This window comes from Periophthalmus magnuspinnatus, chromosome 20, assembly GCF_009829125.3.
Source record: "Periophthalmus magnuspinnatus isolate fPerMag1 chromosome 20, fPerMag1.2.pri, whole genome shotgun sequence".
NCBI classification, from domain to species: domain Eukaryota; kingdom Metazoa; phylum Chordata; class Actinopteri; order Gobiiformes; family Gobiidae; genus Periophthalmus; species Periophthalmus magnuspinnatus.
In genome coordinates this window covers 11,978,760-11,995,530 of record NC_047145.1, presented here as the reverse complement: position 1 = coordinate 11,995,530, position 16,771 = coordinate 11,978,760, and the positions used below count along the sequence as shown (strand labels likewise).

General features: G+C 37.3%; 1 protein-coding gene across 1 annotated transcript; it reads left to right on the top strand.

Annotated features, from left to right (window-relative positions):
* Positions 1–9,061: 9,061 nt before the first annotated feature.
* LOC117388300 (inositol monophosphatase 1-like) lies at positions 9,062–15,743 on the top strand. The gene is made up of 9 exons (XM_033985814.2): positions 9,062–9,129; positions 11,449–11,532; positions 11,612–11,751; positions 13,776–13,880; positions 13,985–14,030; positions 14,102–14,210; positions 14,512–14,620; positions 15,351–15,502; positions 15,579–15,743. The coding sequence occupies exons 2-9, from the start codon at positions 11,470–11,472 to the stop codon at positions 15,689–15,691; spliced, it is 837 nt and encodes a 278-aa protein (XP_033841705.1). The 5' UTR covers positions 9,062–9,129; positions 11,449–11,469; the 3' UTR covers positions 15,692–15,743.
* Positions 15,744–16,771: the final 1,028 nt, after the last annotated feature.

Genomic DNA, 16,771 nt, shown 5'->3' with positions numbered 1-16,771 from the left:
TTTATCCTAAAATGCAATAAAGGTGCAGAAAAGAAAAACTATCTGACTACAATGACCACATTTTATTGCATTAGTGGTGTACACAAGCAAGTGTCAGCCCAATGCCACACAGTTTGGACCTTCTCCGACAATGGAAGTGCTGCTACAGAGCAATTAAGACACGTTTACAAATTAGTACTTCATTAAAACAATAAGATGTAACTATGTCCACACATGTAATATAGTTTTTGCATTCTAAAAGTTAAATATTATCACTCAAGAAAATGCTACAAAAGTGTTACAAGGGGACACAGCTAAAGCAATTATAATGACTTGGGTTTACACTGAAAGTAAGCAAGTTTTCGTGGTTTAACAAAGTGCAACTAAATAAACAGTAAACAGGTCCAAGACTGACAAACACGACACACAATATTCACAAGCAGCAGTTTCCACATGGCTCTTCATCAAACTTTACGCACTTTAGTCTCTTCTCTAACTCTGATATTATACCTGAGACAAACGATTCTTATATGAAGTTGTCTCTACACAGTCCTCATCCAACTCCCTGAATGGACAAAACATTGTGTTAGTCAGAGTTATAGTTTTTTTTGTAACGAATATTCATCGGTGTTCTTTTGAGTATGGGATTGGAAAGAATGTAGTTTTATTTTGAAGTTGCAAAGTAAGTTTATGTGGCTGATCCGAGGGCTGTAAAATAACTTCCCTTAGGTGCAAAGTTGTAAAATGGCCTGATTTTTTTTTAGTATTGGATTGAGATTTTAAAAAGGATCATCAAGTTTGACTTTGAAGCAACTAATGATACAACACCACTGGTTCTCATACTTTTCGCACCAACTCTTCCTTTGAAAACAACTACACTAAACTTATATATTTAACAAACTTATAAGACAATTTGCTAGAGAAATAGGTTCTGATGCAACATATTTTTTGGTATTCTTGAAAGTGTCATTCTGTCAGGATTTCTCACGCCAAGTTATTGAATAAGCAACATGTTATAGGCTTGTTTCCATGAAGACATTATTGGTTTGCCTGGAATGTTCTACAATATGCTCATTTCCATGGAGATAAAAAAGGTTAATGCCAGTTTGCCCCACCCTGCAAGTTACAGGTCAAATCTGTGGCAAGACGAGTCCACTTAGTTTATTTGCAATACAGAGACTGCGTGTCTTCTAGATGAACAAAAGAAATGAACAAACAACAATCCAGCAACCCAAACTGAACACAGGGAGAACATAAAGGCTACACCCCTGGTAAGTAATGAACGACAGGGGCAGAGAAAACAGGGAGGCAGCAAACAAAGGACTGGAACAGGCTTGGAAATGAAGCTGTACTGTGGATAAACAAGGAAACCGGCAGAACTGTTACAACTTGAGTACTTCTGTCAATACTGGGTGATATGAGGGGGAAAAAAAGAATCAAATTTTTTTCCTCCGATATTGTTTGATCTGGAGTTTTGATTTGACCTTTGTCCATCTTACTGAAAACAGACAGGTTGACTTCAGGTATAAAGAGCAGTGTGTCAGGATCACTACAGTTTTTTACATTTTGGGTTGATGAGACACTACAGTATTTTAAGCCGAAAAGCATGTGTGCATTACCGCTATTAGCAGAAACACATGCGTTGTCCTTGTGCTGAATAGGTCTTCAGTTTCACGTAAAAAATACAACAAAGGAAAAGAGCGGAAAGAAGGTGAGGAGCTGGATCAGAGAGAGCGATATTCTAAAATCAATACATTTTACGTGGAAAAAAGCTCTGGTCAAACTCGTGACAATATTTATCACCCTTGGCAGCTCTTATAAAGCCGCCCAATTCCACGGGAAAAACTACAGACCTGTCAACGCTGTCGAGGGCAGATGACACACACACACAGGCAGGGGGGAAAGAGGCACTGGACCTATAATTTTGCAGGTTTAGGTCAAAACTTGTGAAACGCGAGGACACGTGAGGGGACATAAAGAAACTGTGGTCCTCACTTGGAGCTTTCACTTAAACAAGAGCACCACGCACTTTTACTGCCACACGATTGGCTCTAGACCTGTCGATTCAAATGCGCTTGCCTTATCGAGATGGGACAGTTTTGATCGTGGTTTATCCATATTTCGATTTTTGGCACAGCCCTGACTTCTGTACATTCAAATAGGTTATGTGACTTAAGTTCCATACTCAGGAATTCCACAATTTACCGCCACATATGGAAATGGAAATACTTGTCTTAACTGTTAGCATATTCCTCAGTTTGAGATTGAAGAGTGCCCTAAAATTATATCCTCCTTCTCTTTCGGTGAACATGCACTGTATTTGTCTTGGTAAGAGTTTATTACTTGCTTTGAACATTACCTATGTGGTTTTAAATGACACTAGATCATTTAGTTTGAGGATTTTTGACTGCAGGAATAAGTGATGAGTGTGTTCATAACTGGCTGTGAGGATCTTTCAGACAGCTCGTTTCTGTAGTATTCACTTTATTCCAGAAGGTACCGTGGGTGCCGCCAATGCCATTCGGGTTGTATTACTTTGCATGGGGCTCTTGACAGTAAATAAGTTCTGAGGTTGCTGTTATAAAGCCTCCCAGAGAATTGGTGCAATGTTGACTTGACATTAACATTTCACACAAAATTAACCTACTTCCATGTATTTTTATTTAAGTGCCACCACAAAGGAAGTTGAATTTGCAGAAAAAGTTGGCGGGGCAGAGTGTGTTTCCCCAGTCTTCTAAACAGTTTGATAAATATGGTAAAATTAGAGGGTTAGGATTAAAATACTTCTTGATAGTTTGGTTTGTACATATCTGATGTGGGCTTTCCAAAAAATCTTCTCACATACTACAGTGCCAAGGAATTTATTTTGAGACACCCTCTGTAATATTACACCATTAAGTTTCCAAACAACATGATTTTAGCTTGTTAATATCAAACCATTGCTTTATTTTTAATAGTTGCTGTATGTTTTTACCGATACAAGAATATTCGTGCCGTCAGTAGTATCACCTTTAGAACTTTTGATATTAGACAGATATCATTCATGTAAAGATTAAATAAGACTGGACCCAGTATCGAACCCTGGGGTAATCCACACCATTTTCAAACAATCAGACTCACTGTCATCTTCACATATTGAAGCCTATTCTCTAAATAGATCCTCATCCAATTCAAGACAATCCCCCATATCAAAAGCTTTTTTTTTTGTCCAAATAAAAATAAAAATATCCAATGGCATGGCTGTGTTTTTGTTTATTAGCAATTGTGTTAGTGATTTCTTCTATAAGGTGAGTCAATGCTGGTGCAGTTGACCGCTTTGCTCTGAATCCATATTGTCAGAGAATAGGTTATATTTCACCATGAACATCCAGTCTGTTGTAGAAAGCTTTTTCTAAAACTTTTGAGAATTGTGAGAGGAGAGAAACGCCCTGTTTGCCACACAGGTGAACTGGACTCAAATGCAACACAAAACGCGCAGTCAAAATGTTTTAGAAACTACAACAGAAAGTGTCTTTTAAACATGTAATTCAGAATATGGTAAATCAGGCAAATAAACAACTGAGGAAAGATGTCTTATTTAATATCAACAAAACTCTCATCCAACACTGGGAATTCAAAAAGGGAAAACAGGCTGGGGAAATAAACTCAGAAACTGGTAACTCAAACAGGAATAAATGCACACAGATATAGGGCTTAATAGTTGCTTTTGACTGGTCAACAATCTAGCAAGAACTGACTGAACATAAGCAGTGTATATAGACTACCCTGGGCTGATTAACAAAACGAGAGGCAGCTGCAGGGAAAACACGGAGGTAACAAAAGAAGGACCGGAACAGGCTGAAAAACGGAGCCGGACTGAGGAAAAAACATGCAAACAGGTAGAACTGTGACACTGTTATTTGTGAAGAGATGTTTATTACGATGATGATTTGTGCAGTGGTTTGACCTTAACTATTTTTATTTTGTTAAGGAATTGACCAGTCTGGAATGACAGATTACAGATATAAGTAGGTTAGATATACTCTCTATTATGTTTTTAATGATTTCACATCCAGGTCAACACAGTCAGTAGATGCGTTTCCATTAATTTACTTTATTAACTATTTCTTTCTCTGCTTTAAGGAGATTGAACCCATGAGAGGTCCTTCTATATTCGTTGCCATTTTGTCCAATCGATGCAAAATAATTATTAAGGTTCTCTCTAACGTTGTTCCTATTCTACTATTTAAAATTTCTCTTGTTTTAATGTTATTTTTGAGGAAACTCATACCTGGGTGTAGGATAAATTATACATGGTGTCCAAGCCTCTCTACAATTTAAAAATGAAATTACAAAAGCAGTTGCTAAGATATATGAATTAGATTTGTTCTATTGTACTCAGTGGTTATACATGTTTTTAATCACATTGCATTTTTGTATTTCAGGCATCCTGTTGATTAAAGAGGCATCCTTTTGAATGAATCCCTAAGAAATGGCTACTCCTCAAGAGAAGGCACAATGCACATCATTGTTTATTCAGACAAAATCAGATACGTAGACTCAACGAAATAAAGATACAGGACATTACTGAACTAAAGCAAAAGATGACAGATTGTGACCATTGATGAGGCTCTGCTACAGCGAACATGGCGAGAAATCGAGTACCGTCTTGATGTGCTTCGTGCGACTAATGGTGCCCATATAGAGGTGTATTAAATGAGGTAAAAAACTTTGTAAACCACAGAGTACGATAGAACAAGTCTGATTAAGATATCTTATCAATTGCCTTTGTAATACATTTTTCATTGTAAAGAGCCTTTATGGACACCCTGTACATCTCTGGATGCTTTGACGTGCTGGATTGGGGATGAATTATCAGTTTATTATCTCATAAGTAGACAGTGTCCTCTCTCTGTCTCACGTGGCTCGGGCATCAGCTCCTTCCTTTTGCTTCATGCAGTGTCCGTGAAATCCTCATTTACATAGATGTTTGTGCTTTTTAAGTGCTACAGGACAGCTGTGCAGCAGAGATGGGACACACATATCCCAAGTCACCAGTCTAGCTGTTTCAAGAAATAACTACTCAAGAATCTTCAATCTTTGCTTTCATCTGGCAGTGTTGTGGCAGTATTGTTGGCCAAAATATTAAAATTACCGGCATACACCTCTACCTCTATAGTAAACAAAATTACAATATTTTGACGTAAACAAATACACCAGTCAGGCTTATCTCCAGCTGTAACTCCAAACTTTTGCATCAACATAATCTCCAAATGGCAACTTGAAAAATGAAAAATGGTGGCTGTCGTCACTGGATACCGAGACCTAAACGTCTCAGTTCAACTTGTGATCATCTGTCTACGTGCTCCGGCGACCTTCACCAAACTTCTGCATCATCTCCCCAAACGCGGCGCCGCTCCCACCCAACCGCACGCACACCCCAAACATCCGTCACCCAGGATAAATTATTCATAACGCAGGAGCCCGCAGACAGCAGGACTGATGTATTTGTTTTGCTTGTCCTATCACTCCCCTCAGTTCGTCTCCCGGCGTTTCTACGGAGACGCTTTATATCTAGGGCGCCGCGGGGACAACAGGTTGACAACTGCGCTTCCGCCTCGGGTCAAAAAGAACTTTGAGCAAGTCGTGGGTAATGATGTTCTGCTGAGGAGGAAGCTTTTGGGTGTTCAGAAGAAGCACTTTAGTGGTACTCTTAATTAGCTGAAAATGTACTTTTTAATTCCAAATAAAGCTCCTCAAAACATTTCAAAAATGTATTTGAAAAAGTAAGACATGGCAACCAGCCACATAACTTTGAGTGGAGTTGGCAAAAGAAGATCAAGTAGCTATCCTTCCCATTGACGGTTTGACCTGCAAGCACAGTTCTGGTTGTAGTTACTCTGGTCGATTGGTAAATGTTCAATTGTGACAGTGATGTCCCCAATTTCAAAGGTGCACTAACATTGTTCATGCCCACCACCATCTGATCTCCATTAAAGTTATTTTATCTGCCTGCCTGGAGATGATGCCACCTGGCCAAGTTACAGGTCACATCAATGATTTATTTATCAATAAAATTCTTTTTGTCACACACTCCAGTACCACAACCTACGTGTGTCATAAGATGTCAGCTCCCTTGTCTCACTTTATGCTCCTTGGATGGCCTCTCTGATCCACTGGTGGTATTCGTTGCTTTCAGTGCAGATGACTCTGGCACCACAGCTGTGGTTACCGCATCACCAAAGAGGAAAAAAGCTGAAGGCAGTACTGTTATACAAGAAGGCAAAGCAATTACATCTCCATGGAGAGGAGAAAGTGGTGTCATCAGAAATGTTTTGGCACCTTTTAAATAATATTTTTGATAAATGTATAAGAATACATGATCATGAAATTATATAGCACCTTTCAACATACTCAAAGTACTTTTCATTGCATTGTTCATTCTCTCCATAGCAACATCCCACATGAGCGGTGCCAGAATGACTGTATTGAGTGTTCGTGCCATGTATTTGGCAGCATAACAGAAACAGGTTATTTCAACACACATGAACCTGAGCAATGTGAGGTGTGGTAATGATAACAGCCTGTTCTGACGAGCCCCGACACAACTAGGACCTGCTTTTACTTCATAGCACTAAATAATGCAGCTCATGATTGAGGGAACATTCTATACAGAAAGAACAAGAAAATTAGAAAATGATTAAAATGTTGCCAGATTATTTATTAATTAAAGTATTTTGGCTATTGAATGAACACACGGGCAGATCAGAGCAGGGTTGAATTAGAGTCACATGACCTAGACCTGTGGAACCCGGCATTTTAACCCCCAACAAAACACTTCATCAAGGTTTTTTTTTTTTTTTTTAATTCAAAAATATTTTATCATTCTTAAACGTGCCATATTGGGATAAGGCATTTTGAGTTTTTAAGAACATTACAGAGAAACACAACCCAATCATGTCCGCTTTCTTCTTTCTCTGGCACAGTATGACCCAGCCCATAGCCGTCTCTTCTCACCAGGGGAGCTCTCCAAAGTGTTCCAGCAGCACTCTAGCACGCACAGTGAAGGGGCATAAAGGGAAACGCAGAGCTGTGAAAGTGTCAGGCAACATAAAGATGATGAGGGCTTTGTTTGTCACGCCAGGTCCCAGTTTGCACCACCAATTGGCCTGCTGCAGAGACGAGTTCACCCCACTAAGATTTGCACAAAGTATTAAAGGAGTAGCATGGTTATAATTGGAGAGGCTGTGTGCAGTTGTACATGATGCACAAATGAGTCACAACTACGATGAGAATTACTGCAGTATATTTTTTTATTGAGTATCATATTTGGAAGTAAAAGTATTTAAAGTTTATATGACTGGTTTTCGTGCTTTTCCAGTTCTTACGTGTTTTTTGTGGGGTAGAACCTGTGGTAAATATTTCTCATAGATTAACAAAAGTTAACTGACTGTTTGTTCTTATGTCATCAAAATGGAAAATTCCATCCAAAATGCAGGGAAAATTTACAAGCGGGGAATAGATTTTTCTGACAGATTAAAAATGTAAGTAGCATTTAATTTTTATGTGTGTAATTATAACTAAGGTTTTGGCTCTTTATGGTTTGGTGTGTTGTGCTTTTTTTTTTACCAGAAAAGGAGACATAATCATTGAACCATCTCGCCCCAGGATACCACAGTAGTTCGGCATTTGCCTGGAATCTTGAAAAACATGTATCATTATTGAGTGGAGTTACCTGTCCACTGATCTGACCTGCAACTTGGAAAGTTACTGTGAACATTAGATTTGGAGTTACATCATACATCTTTAAATTGATATTTTTTTGTTTGTTACTGTTTATAAATACAACAACTTGCAGTAGCATTATTATGTCCTAGCATTTTCATACTAAAAAGTGAAGTCTGCTGTTAGCATTGTGGGGAAGCTGGCCCAAAGTGGTCAAAGTAAGAGACAGACTCAAAAGTCCCATTAGACCAAATTTATTAGCAGCATTGTGGTACCCCGTGGACAAAAAAATAATACATAGTTACAAAAATTAACAGTGCCCAACATTAACTTAAACAACTAAGGACAAATCCTCGTGCACCCTGGCTACACTGATGTCTCTTGAATGTCTAATTAACCCTGCTTAAATACCCTTCTGCACAGGAAGCACCTCCCCCTGGTATACACCATATCTCCCACAGGTGCTGTGGGTATAACATTAGCTGTATTTTATATTTAAAACCATCTCTCAGGGCCCAAGTCCCTTAACTAAACAGTGTTTAACAAAATAACTATAAACACTTAAAACATTGAAACAAAATACAGAAGACACTGACAGAAAGAAATAAGCAAACTTAAACCAGTTCTTCCCTCCACATGGTCTGGCCCACGACCACACCCAAGCCTATAAAAATGGCCGACATTGGGCAGGCCCCCTCTTCGTTTGGACCATGTGGAGATTCAGGCAAGTGGATTGCAGTATAGAACTGAACTGACAAAATAATTGAATTAACCACATTTAAGCAAATAAAATATTTTTAAACTAACAAGTGTGTGGTGATTTAACTAAATGAAAAACTAAACTAAACAAACCCGGGATAGTTCTATTTAGTTTTGTATTGGAAAATTATTGAAAATGAACATACATGTGAACAAACCAAATTACAGTAATATTAAAAAGGGACACTTTGTCACAAGCATGCTAGTTGTTGTTAGCTCTGGTTTCTGAAAATTCTGAAAAACTGTTATAAAATCATCATGGTGATAATAATTAAGATGCTCAGAATCCATAGGGTGAGTGAGGAATAATTTTGGACAGCACTGAAATTGAACTAGTTCTGTTTTTCACGTTTTACGTCAGTAAAAATCGGGTACGTCGTCTTTAGTTGTGTAATTTTGAGGTGACTACTGTGAGAAAACTTAAATCTAGCTAATTCTATACAAACATTACTTAACAGGATGTACTGTCATTTATGTGTAAAAATTTCCACTAAGGCCACAGCTATACATGCAGTCAGTGTAGATCGTGTGGCTTCATGTCATTGCAATGTGCTTTTTTTTGTTTGTTGGGGTTGTAGAAATACATCAGGGCGGGCCTAGTACTTTTCCTATTGTCTAGTGCCAGCTTTTAAAAATGAAGCTTCCATCCTACAAGTCTACACCGGCACTTCTCATCACTGTTCACAGGTAAGAGTTCTGCTCATTTATTAGATTTAGATTTGCAATTTTATTTATTTATCTTTTTTTAAATTTTATTTATACTACTACTACTACTACTACTACTAACAATAATAATACATTTTATTTATTATGCGCTTTTCTAGACACTCAAGATCGCCTTACAACGCTAAACAAATACAAAAGCATAATTATAAAACAAAGTTAAGTCCAGTAATAAGCATGAGCATTAAAAGCACACAGGTAAAGGGACTGTGCAGCTGCGGTCTGGGGATGTGGTGGAGAGTAATTAAAGGGCCAGTCTAAACAGGTTTGAATTTGGGTTTTAAATGTGGAGGGACGGAGATGGAAGAATGTTCCAGAGCTATTTGAATGATTTTGTAATTTCTGTTGGTTTATGAATTTAAAAAAAGCATAGCCTAAAAACACGATTTTCTAAGGTAATTTTGATTTATTGCAATTCCCCTTGTGTATCAGTAAAGTTTGTATATTTGAGTCTAAACTATTTGAAATGTAGCAGTGTACAGCTGAAGAAGTACATGTGCAATGGTCTTGGTAGTGTTTGTAAAAGGTGTTTTCAGTGTTACATTTGAATGCTTTTGTCATTTTTGTTGGTTGTTTGGTAAAAAAAAACAAAAACAAATGTATTTTTTAAATGGATGAGAGAAAAAAAAAACAACAAACCAAAAAACACACACTTGTCCCAAAACATGTATATAAAACTTCTAAAAAACTTTTAAACAGCATTTTTACAGCATTTGAAATGATTCTATAGCACTTCTTCAAATTTATGAAAGTACAAAACATAGTGCATTTTTTGTCAGTGAAAACTTTCTGTAGTGTTTAAATTTGTTTTTTGTTTTTTGTTTTTTTTGGGGTTTTTTTTTTGTTAAATATTACATCATTGTCCAATAAAGATACAATTAATTGAAAATCAAGCCCAGTGAGCTCTATGCAGCCTGATCAGTATTACGTCTGCAGATCCAGTTAGATTGTCCCATATGATCATTGTATTAGTTTTGCCATTGTTTTCCAGCCTTATGGGAAGCTGTTGAATGTGTTTGCTGCTTCCTATATAGTGTAGTATATGACACATGAGAGAAAATTGCAGGGGAAATGTTATGCAACCTCTTTGTGTTCTGTAATAAATCTGTTCATGTGGACATGTCTGTGCCGTGGACATGTCTGTGCCAAGAACACAACTGACAAAAGTGATTCAAATTCTCACGTTTGCATATAGTGATGAACGCCATGTACTTTTTTAATCTTTCGGCCATGCAAAAGTAATGTTTCTCATCAAAATATACCTGGAGTTTCGTTAAAGATGCACTTTATATGCGTGGTATATGATTTACCACTGGACTGTCTTTATGGTGATGTTGTTGCTTTACCTAAAATGCATTAAAGTTTGGCATTAATTTGATCTATTAAACTATTACAAGTGTTCTATTACTGGCAAACAGCATTCATTCATTCAAGCGCGCTCGCCTCTCCACAGATCTGACCTGTAACTTGGACTTGTCTTTGGAGATGGATGAGTTTAATGCCATATTGCAAAACTTTCTAGACAAACCAATAACATCTCCATGACGACAAGCTAGCGGCAGACTGTCCATCAAGAAGGTTAGGTCATGCATTTGAGTAATCCTGTTTAGTTTTTTTTTTTGACACAAATACTCACATTCATAAGTTTACAGCATCTGGTGGTCATCCATAAAACTCCTGTGTTTTTAAAGTCCATTCACCAGATTTCAATGCACAGGCTATAATAGCTGCTAATGTTTTTTAAAATAATCCATACTGTTGGAGTTCTTGCACCATCTGCTGGTCTAAATTACCGTGACAATATTCTATACAACGTGAAAGACCAATCCATAGAAGTTAAAGCGAAACTAAACACTAAATCAACAGTACCCCAGTTGGTTGAGTGTTTGTCCACTGACCCACAGGTTGGCGTTGCGATTCCAGCTCCCACAGATGAATGTTGTCGTTGTGTCCTTGGGCGAGACACCTCCCTTTGAGTCTGCATAGCTTAATTTGTGTTACTAAACTGCTATTGCTATTTTAATGTTAAGTTAAACTAGGTACATTTTGCAGCTTTGTGGTCAAAAACAGTCAAAAACTAAATGTGTGCCACCTCCAGAGGTCAAAATGACTGAAATGCCAAAACTGTGGAACATTCCAGGCAATAACATGGAAGATATTTGCCATTACAATTCAAAGCCAAATTCTTGCAGTGGACAAAAGTACTTTAAAACACGAATAACTTTGATATTGAATGTACTATATACTAGACAATTTAATTTACTTTTTGATGCGCTATTACAGGTTCAACTAGAAGAAAAAGCAATGGCTGACCCGTGGCTCGAAGCTTATAACTTTGCGATTGAAATTGCAAAGAAAGCCGGAGCGGTATGTTGAAGTAACTGAGATTTCAATAGAGATGAGACCTCACCTTTTCAGAGGGAGTAACGTAGTTTTGTTTTGACAGGAAATCCGAAGGGCGTCTGAAAGTGAAATTAAAATCTCCACTAAGAGCTCCACGGTGGACCTGGTCACTGCTACTGATGTAAGGGTGGAGAAAATCATCATCGGGGCTCTCAAAGAAAAATTTGGGGATGATGTGCATTGGTAAGTGTGGCTGAAGCTACTATATACTACTGATTTTTTTACTTGTTGAAAGAATACATATTGTGATTTATAATGTGTGGCAGCTGTGGATCGTTACGTTTTAAACCGAAATGGTAATCCAACTTAAAACGGGGGTAGACAGTAACTAATTCCAAATACTCACATTACTGTAATTGAGTACATTTTTTGACTAATTGTACTTTTTTGAGTGGATCTTTAAACATCTACTTGTAATTGAGTATAATTTTACCCATGTAATTGTAGTTAGTTGCATTTAAAACCGTATGAGTACTGAGTAAAGCACAACCATCCAAATCCATGGTTTCCTCTGCTCCTTTCTAAACCGACCAACGCCGCTGTATCGCCCGATCTGACCGGACAGAGCTCAGAGAATATGCCGATTGTGGTTTGAAACGACTCAGTTCCACTTTAAACTGTGAATCATGAGCTAAAATGCTTCCATAATGCACAAGTTTAGCAGCAGCACTTGTAATTGAGTACATTTCTAGCCATGTAACTGTAATTTTACTCGAGTACTCTTGTGTTTATAGTCTGTCCCCTCACAACAAAGTGCCACATACAGTATGGATAGCTACAAGTCCTGGTAGCTGGCAGTGGATTATTTTTCATTTGTGCTGAAATGGCTGCACAAAGCTGGTAAATCCCTCATGTATCACAATTAAGGAATTCTGAGCACAAAGTAATTGCAGAGAGCTGGGCGTGTATGGGGGATTTGGGGGAAATTTTTGGAGCAATAGCGTCTTAAATGTGAGAATAAAGATTACTCATGCATGAATCATTCTAAATACAACTTGGGTATAAATGAGAAGGGAAAGTCAGTTTTGGATAATGAGTCTTATTTAAAACTAATACCATATATAAAAAAATAAACCAACACCCAAAGAACAGCAAAACAGCGGTCTGAATTCAGTAGAGCCAGTCTCCAAAACAGGACAGGAACTGATGAACGGACACTTTACATCCTTGTTGGCACGGCAACTAAGTGTCACATCCAAAAGCGGTTACGTTGACAACTCAAAAAGTTACAAGAACAATCAAATATCAAAATATCATATCATTACACTACCATTTAAATACAATACAATTCAAACGCCTCAACAAAGCAATCACCAGCTCAAGTTTTTTTTTTGTATGTGCATTGCTGCCCTCTAGTGTCTAGGCAGAATTTCTAGTTACTTTTTACCCACTATTGACAGACATAAAGTTGTGTAATTGCAACGTTACACAAATCTATGGTCAACACTATTCCCTACTTAAGACACTACTTAGGAGTTACGTCATTTTTAGTAGTGTCCGAAGGGCCAGTTGACGAAAAAGTAGCGTGCTCAGAATTTCCCGCAATGCACCTTGAAAAGTAGTGTCCAGAAGTGATCAGTAGAACAGACAATATAGACCACAATGCACTGCTGGAGTCGGAAAAACAAGAGCGGACAGCGACAGGTGTTTATCTGGACGCTACGTGACTGAATGAAAGCAGATAGAAGTGCTGTTTGTTTTAATCATAATCAAGAATCAACAGTGTGATCACTTTTAAATAAATCCTTTCTGTGTCAAGTTGCTAGCATTTTTTTGTTTTGTTTTTTTGTTGTTTTTTTTACATGACCTGTACTTGCACATAACAATTTTTTATATTTGTATAGACTATAGGAAACATATCGTATTGAACATGGGGATATTTGATTGTATTTTACTTCTGTTAGTGATGAACTGAGTTAGTCTTATAATTTTAATGTGTTCACCTGCCCAGGGACTGCAGATGGCACACAGCAGTAGCTAAATCTGGTGCAAATCATCTTTTCTTTTGTAAGATTAATGAATTTGTATATGGTCCTTGACAAATAAAAAAAGAAAGAAATGAGTATAGTCCGCTAAAGAGTACGGGGCTATGTAGTCAATGAGGGGACTAGGGCATTCGGACAAAGCCTGTGTTTTTTCTAGCCCTTTTCATGGTGAAACTTGTCTTATATGTACTGCCTTCATTTTGTTATTACTATGTTTTACAGTTTTATTGGTGAAGAGTCAGCTTCCAAAAAAGGAGCCTGCATCCTGACAGATGAACCTACCTGGATTATTGACCCTGTGGACGGAACCACCAACTTTGTACATGGGTAAAACATTAGCCTAATATTTTTTTTACGTGGGCTAAATGAAATTGTCTAGTTGGAGTCTTGTAGCAACATTTCATTATATTGCAATGCCATTTCTCCAACAGATTCCCCTTCGTGGCCGTGTCCATTGCCTTTGCGGTTAATAAAGAGGTAAGATATAACACGAAAGATGATAAATTCCAGTATTTCCAACAGCATTTCTAACAGGTGTGATTTTGCAGTTGGAGTTTGGTGTGGTGTACAGCTGCTTTGAAGACAAACTGTACAAAGGGCGGAAAGGACAGGGGGCCTACTGTGACGAAGAGTCCATTCAAGTATCGGACAACAAAGGTAAAAAAACGATACAAAGTCGGGTCGTAATTGAAAAGTATTGAAACTGAATGCGAGTCATATAGTTGGTAGTTCAATTTCCACACTACAGATATGTATAATGATGTGTCCTTTGGCAAGACACTTTCCTCTAATACACTAGTACAGTTGCTGGTCACAGGTTGTCATTCATAATTTTACTGATTTACTGACTTGTTTTCCAAACTTTTCTAAGATGGTAAAATTCCTTAACAACGCATTGCTGTGAAATAGAAATGCTCAGTGTACATTGTAGTAACTCTTTGGTGTCCTTCCTTTGCAGACATTAAGAAGTCAGTCATCATTTCAGAATTTGGGACAGACCGAGATCGATCCAAAGTGAAAAAGATCTGCTCCACTATGGAACGAATCCTTCTGATACCAGTTCATGGGTACACACCTCCACTAGACATTTTATTTAAATTCTTATTAATTTAATTTGCTTTAGTAGCCTACTTTTTATTTAAACTCAAAGCATCTGAGACCAGGTCATACAATTTTACTTTTATGAAAGTTTTGTAAAAAAAATCCCCAGAAGCTACTTTTGCTCCCACACGGTCATTTTTTCAAATCTAGAAGGGATATCAGTCTGATCCTCATGCCCTCTGTATCTCAAGTTTAACCAAACATGATTGTGGAATCAGCTTTGCTTTTTTTACAGTGACATATGTAAAACGATGGAGCTCACTGGTCACCTATGATTCAGAAATAAAATGTCTTACATTTAGTGCTTGGATTCATGGATTCTGAAGAAATCTGCAATGTTTTTCAGCCCCCCCAATATTTTTTTTCCTTTATTTTTACCAATATGAACAGTTCATGCAGGCTCCTGATTGGCTAATCCACTTGTCAATCACGCTCATCTGAAAATGGGGAGATTCACCGGTGACCAGGCTCACATCTTTGTAAAGTATCGAAGAAGTGTGTATTCTAGATCCCAGGCAATAATACCACCTCTTTACTGCTGTCAATACCATTCCAAATCTCTGGGCCTTTATATGTTATAGCAAAACTGGGGAATTTTAGTTTTTGCTTCTTTCCCTGTTTTTGCCCTTATATGGTTACTTTCCATTCTATAAGCATATCTTAGTCTTACCCATGTTTTTATTTTCATGCTGACAGGATCCGTGGCACAGGAACAGCCGCCACTAACATGTGCATGGTAGCGCGTGGATCGGTGGAGGCCTTCTTCGAGATCGGTATCCACTGTTGGGACGTAGCAGCTGGAGCGGTCATCGTCCAGGAAGCAGGGGGCGTGGTCTGTGATGTAGATGGTATGTTAAATGTTAGAAAGTGAATTTGATTGAAAGGAGTTATTGTTGTATTTTACATATTTTTATTTTTTTTTAGGAGGGCCTTTTGACCTCATGTCCAGAAGAATGATGTGTGCAAACCATGCTGATATCGCAAACCGGGTCATTAAAGAAATCGAAATATTCCCATCAGACAGGGATGATCAGTAGAGGGCGCTCTTCAAAAATAGAATGTACTGTTTTTCCTGTAGTTGTAATAAAGTCTTATAGAAAAGCTATCTGTGACTGTTTAAGACTGAATCAACAAATTGAAAATTGTCTTTTTTTTTGCAATATAAATTCAAACAAAAATAACACAATTTGATCAGAGAAGAAAACCCCTATTTTAGAGCAAGGAGTATAACTAAAACTATTTTCTTTAATTATAAAGTACAGGTGTTCTTTCAGCCTAAATATCTTGTATTTCTATTGCAAATTTGTATTTATATTTTAAGCTATTCTTTTTAGTATTTTTAATTAAGCTACAACATATTCTCAAAAAAATAAAATAGGGAATTGTAAAACCTATTACATTCTGCTATTGTATATTCGATATATTGTTTTAATATTGGATTTACTTTAATATTGGATTTTTTTTAATATATTGGATTTACTTTATTTTTTTTTAGGAAACCCCAGGTGATTTTTTCCCCCATTTTAAACTGAAAAAAGTTCTTGCAGACATTGCTTGGTAGGTGGTTCATTTTTGTCCAACCAATTATATTCTATTCATATTTCAATTATATTTTCTGTAACAGCTGCACTTCTTAAACATATTTTAAAATCCCTATCTTCCACATCTTACACGTAAAGCTCTAACAACTTCAAGTCAAACTCATCTCTCACTGAATGTATGCCTGCTGCTTTAGCTTGTGTGGCTATAATTGCTTTATAGTGTGGTCACTTTCCCATTAGCAGCAACATTCTTGTCAAGTTCAATATGATTTACTAGCACATTACTGCACATTCAAGCTGTTTACAGTAGTTATTAGTGTCATTTCAAAGGCCACCAGTAGAGGTCAGTAATGCTCAACTTTTAGATACCACATTTGCTACAGTGTCAGCTACTATACACCTCAAATCAAATTTAAATATAAAGTTTTATTTATGGCTTTAAAGGGACAGCGAACACTACTCATTTCACTAAAAACAGTTAACATTTGTATTCACTAACTAAAACCCTATTTTTTTTCTTTTAGTAAAGTTTATAATTTTACTTTCTGGTTGGAAATTAAGGCTGTGCAAATTGAT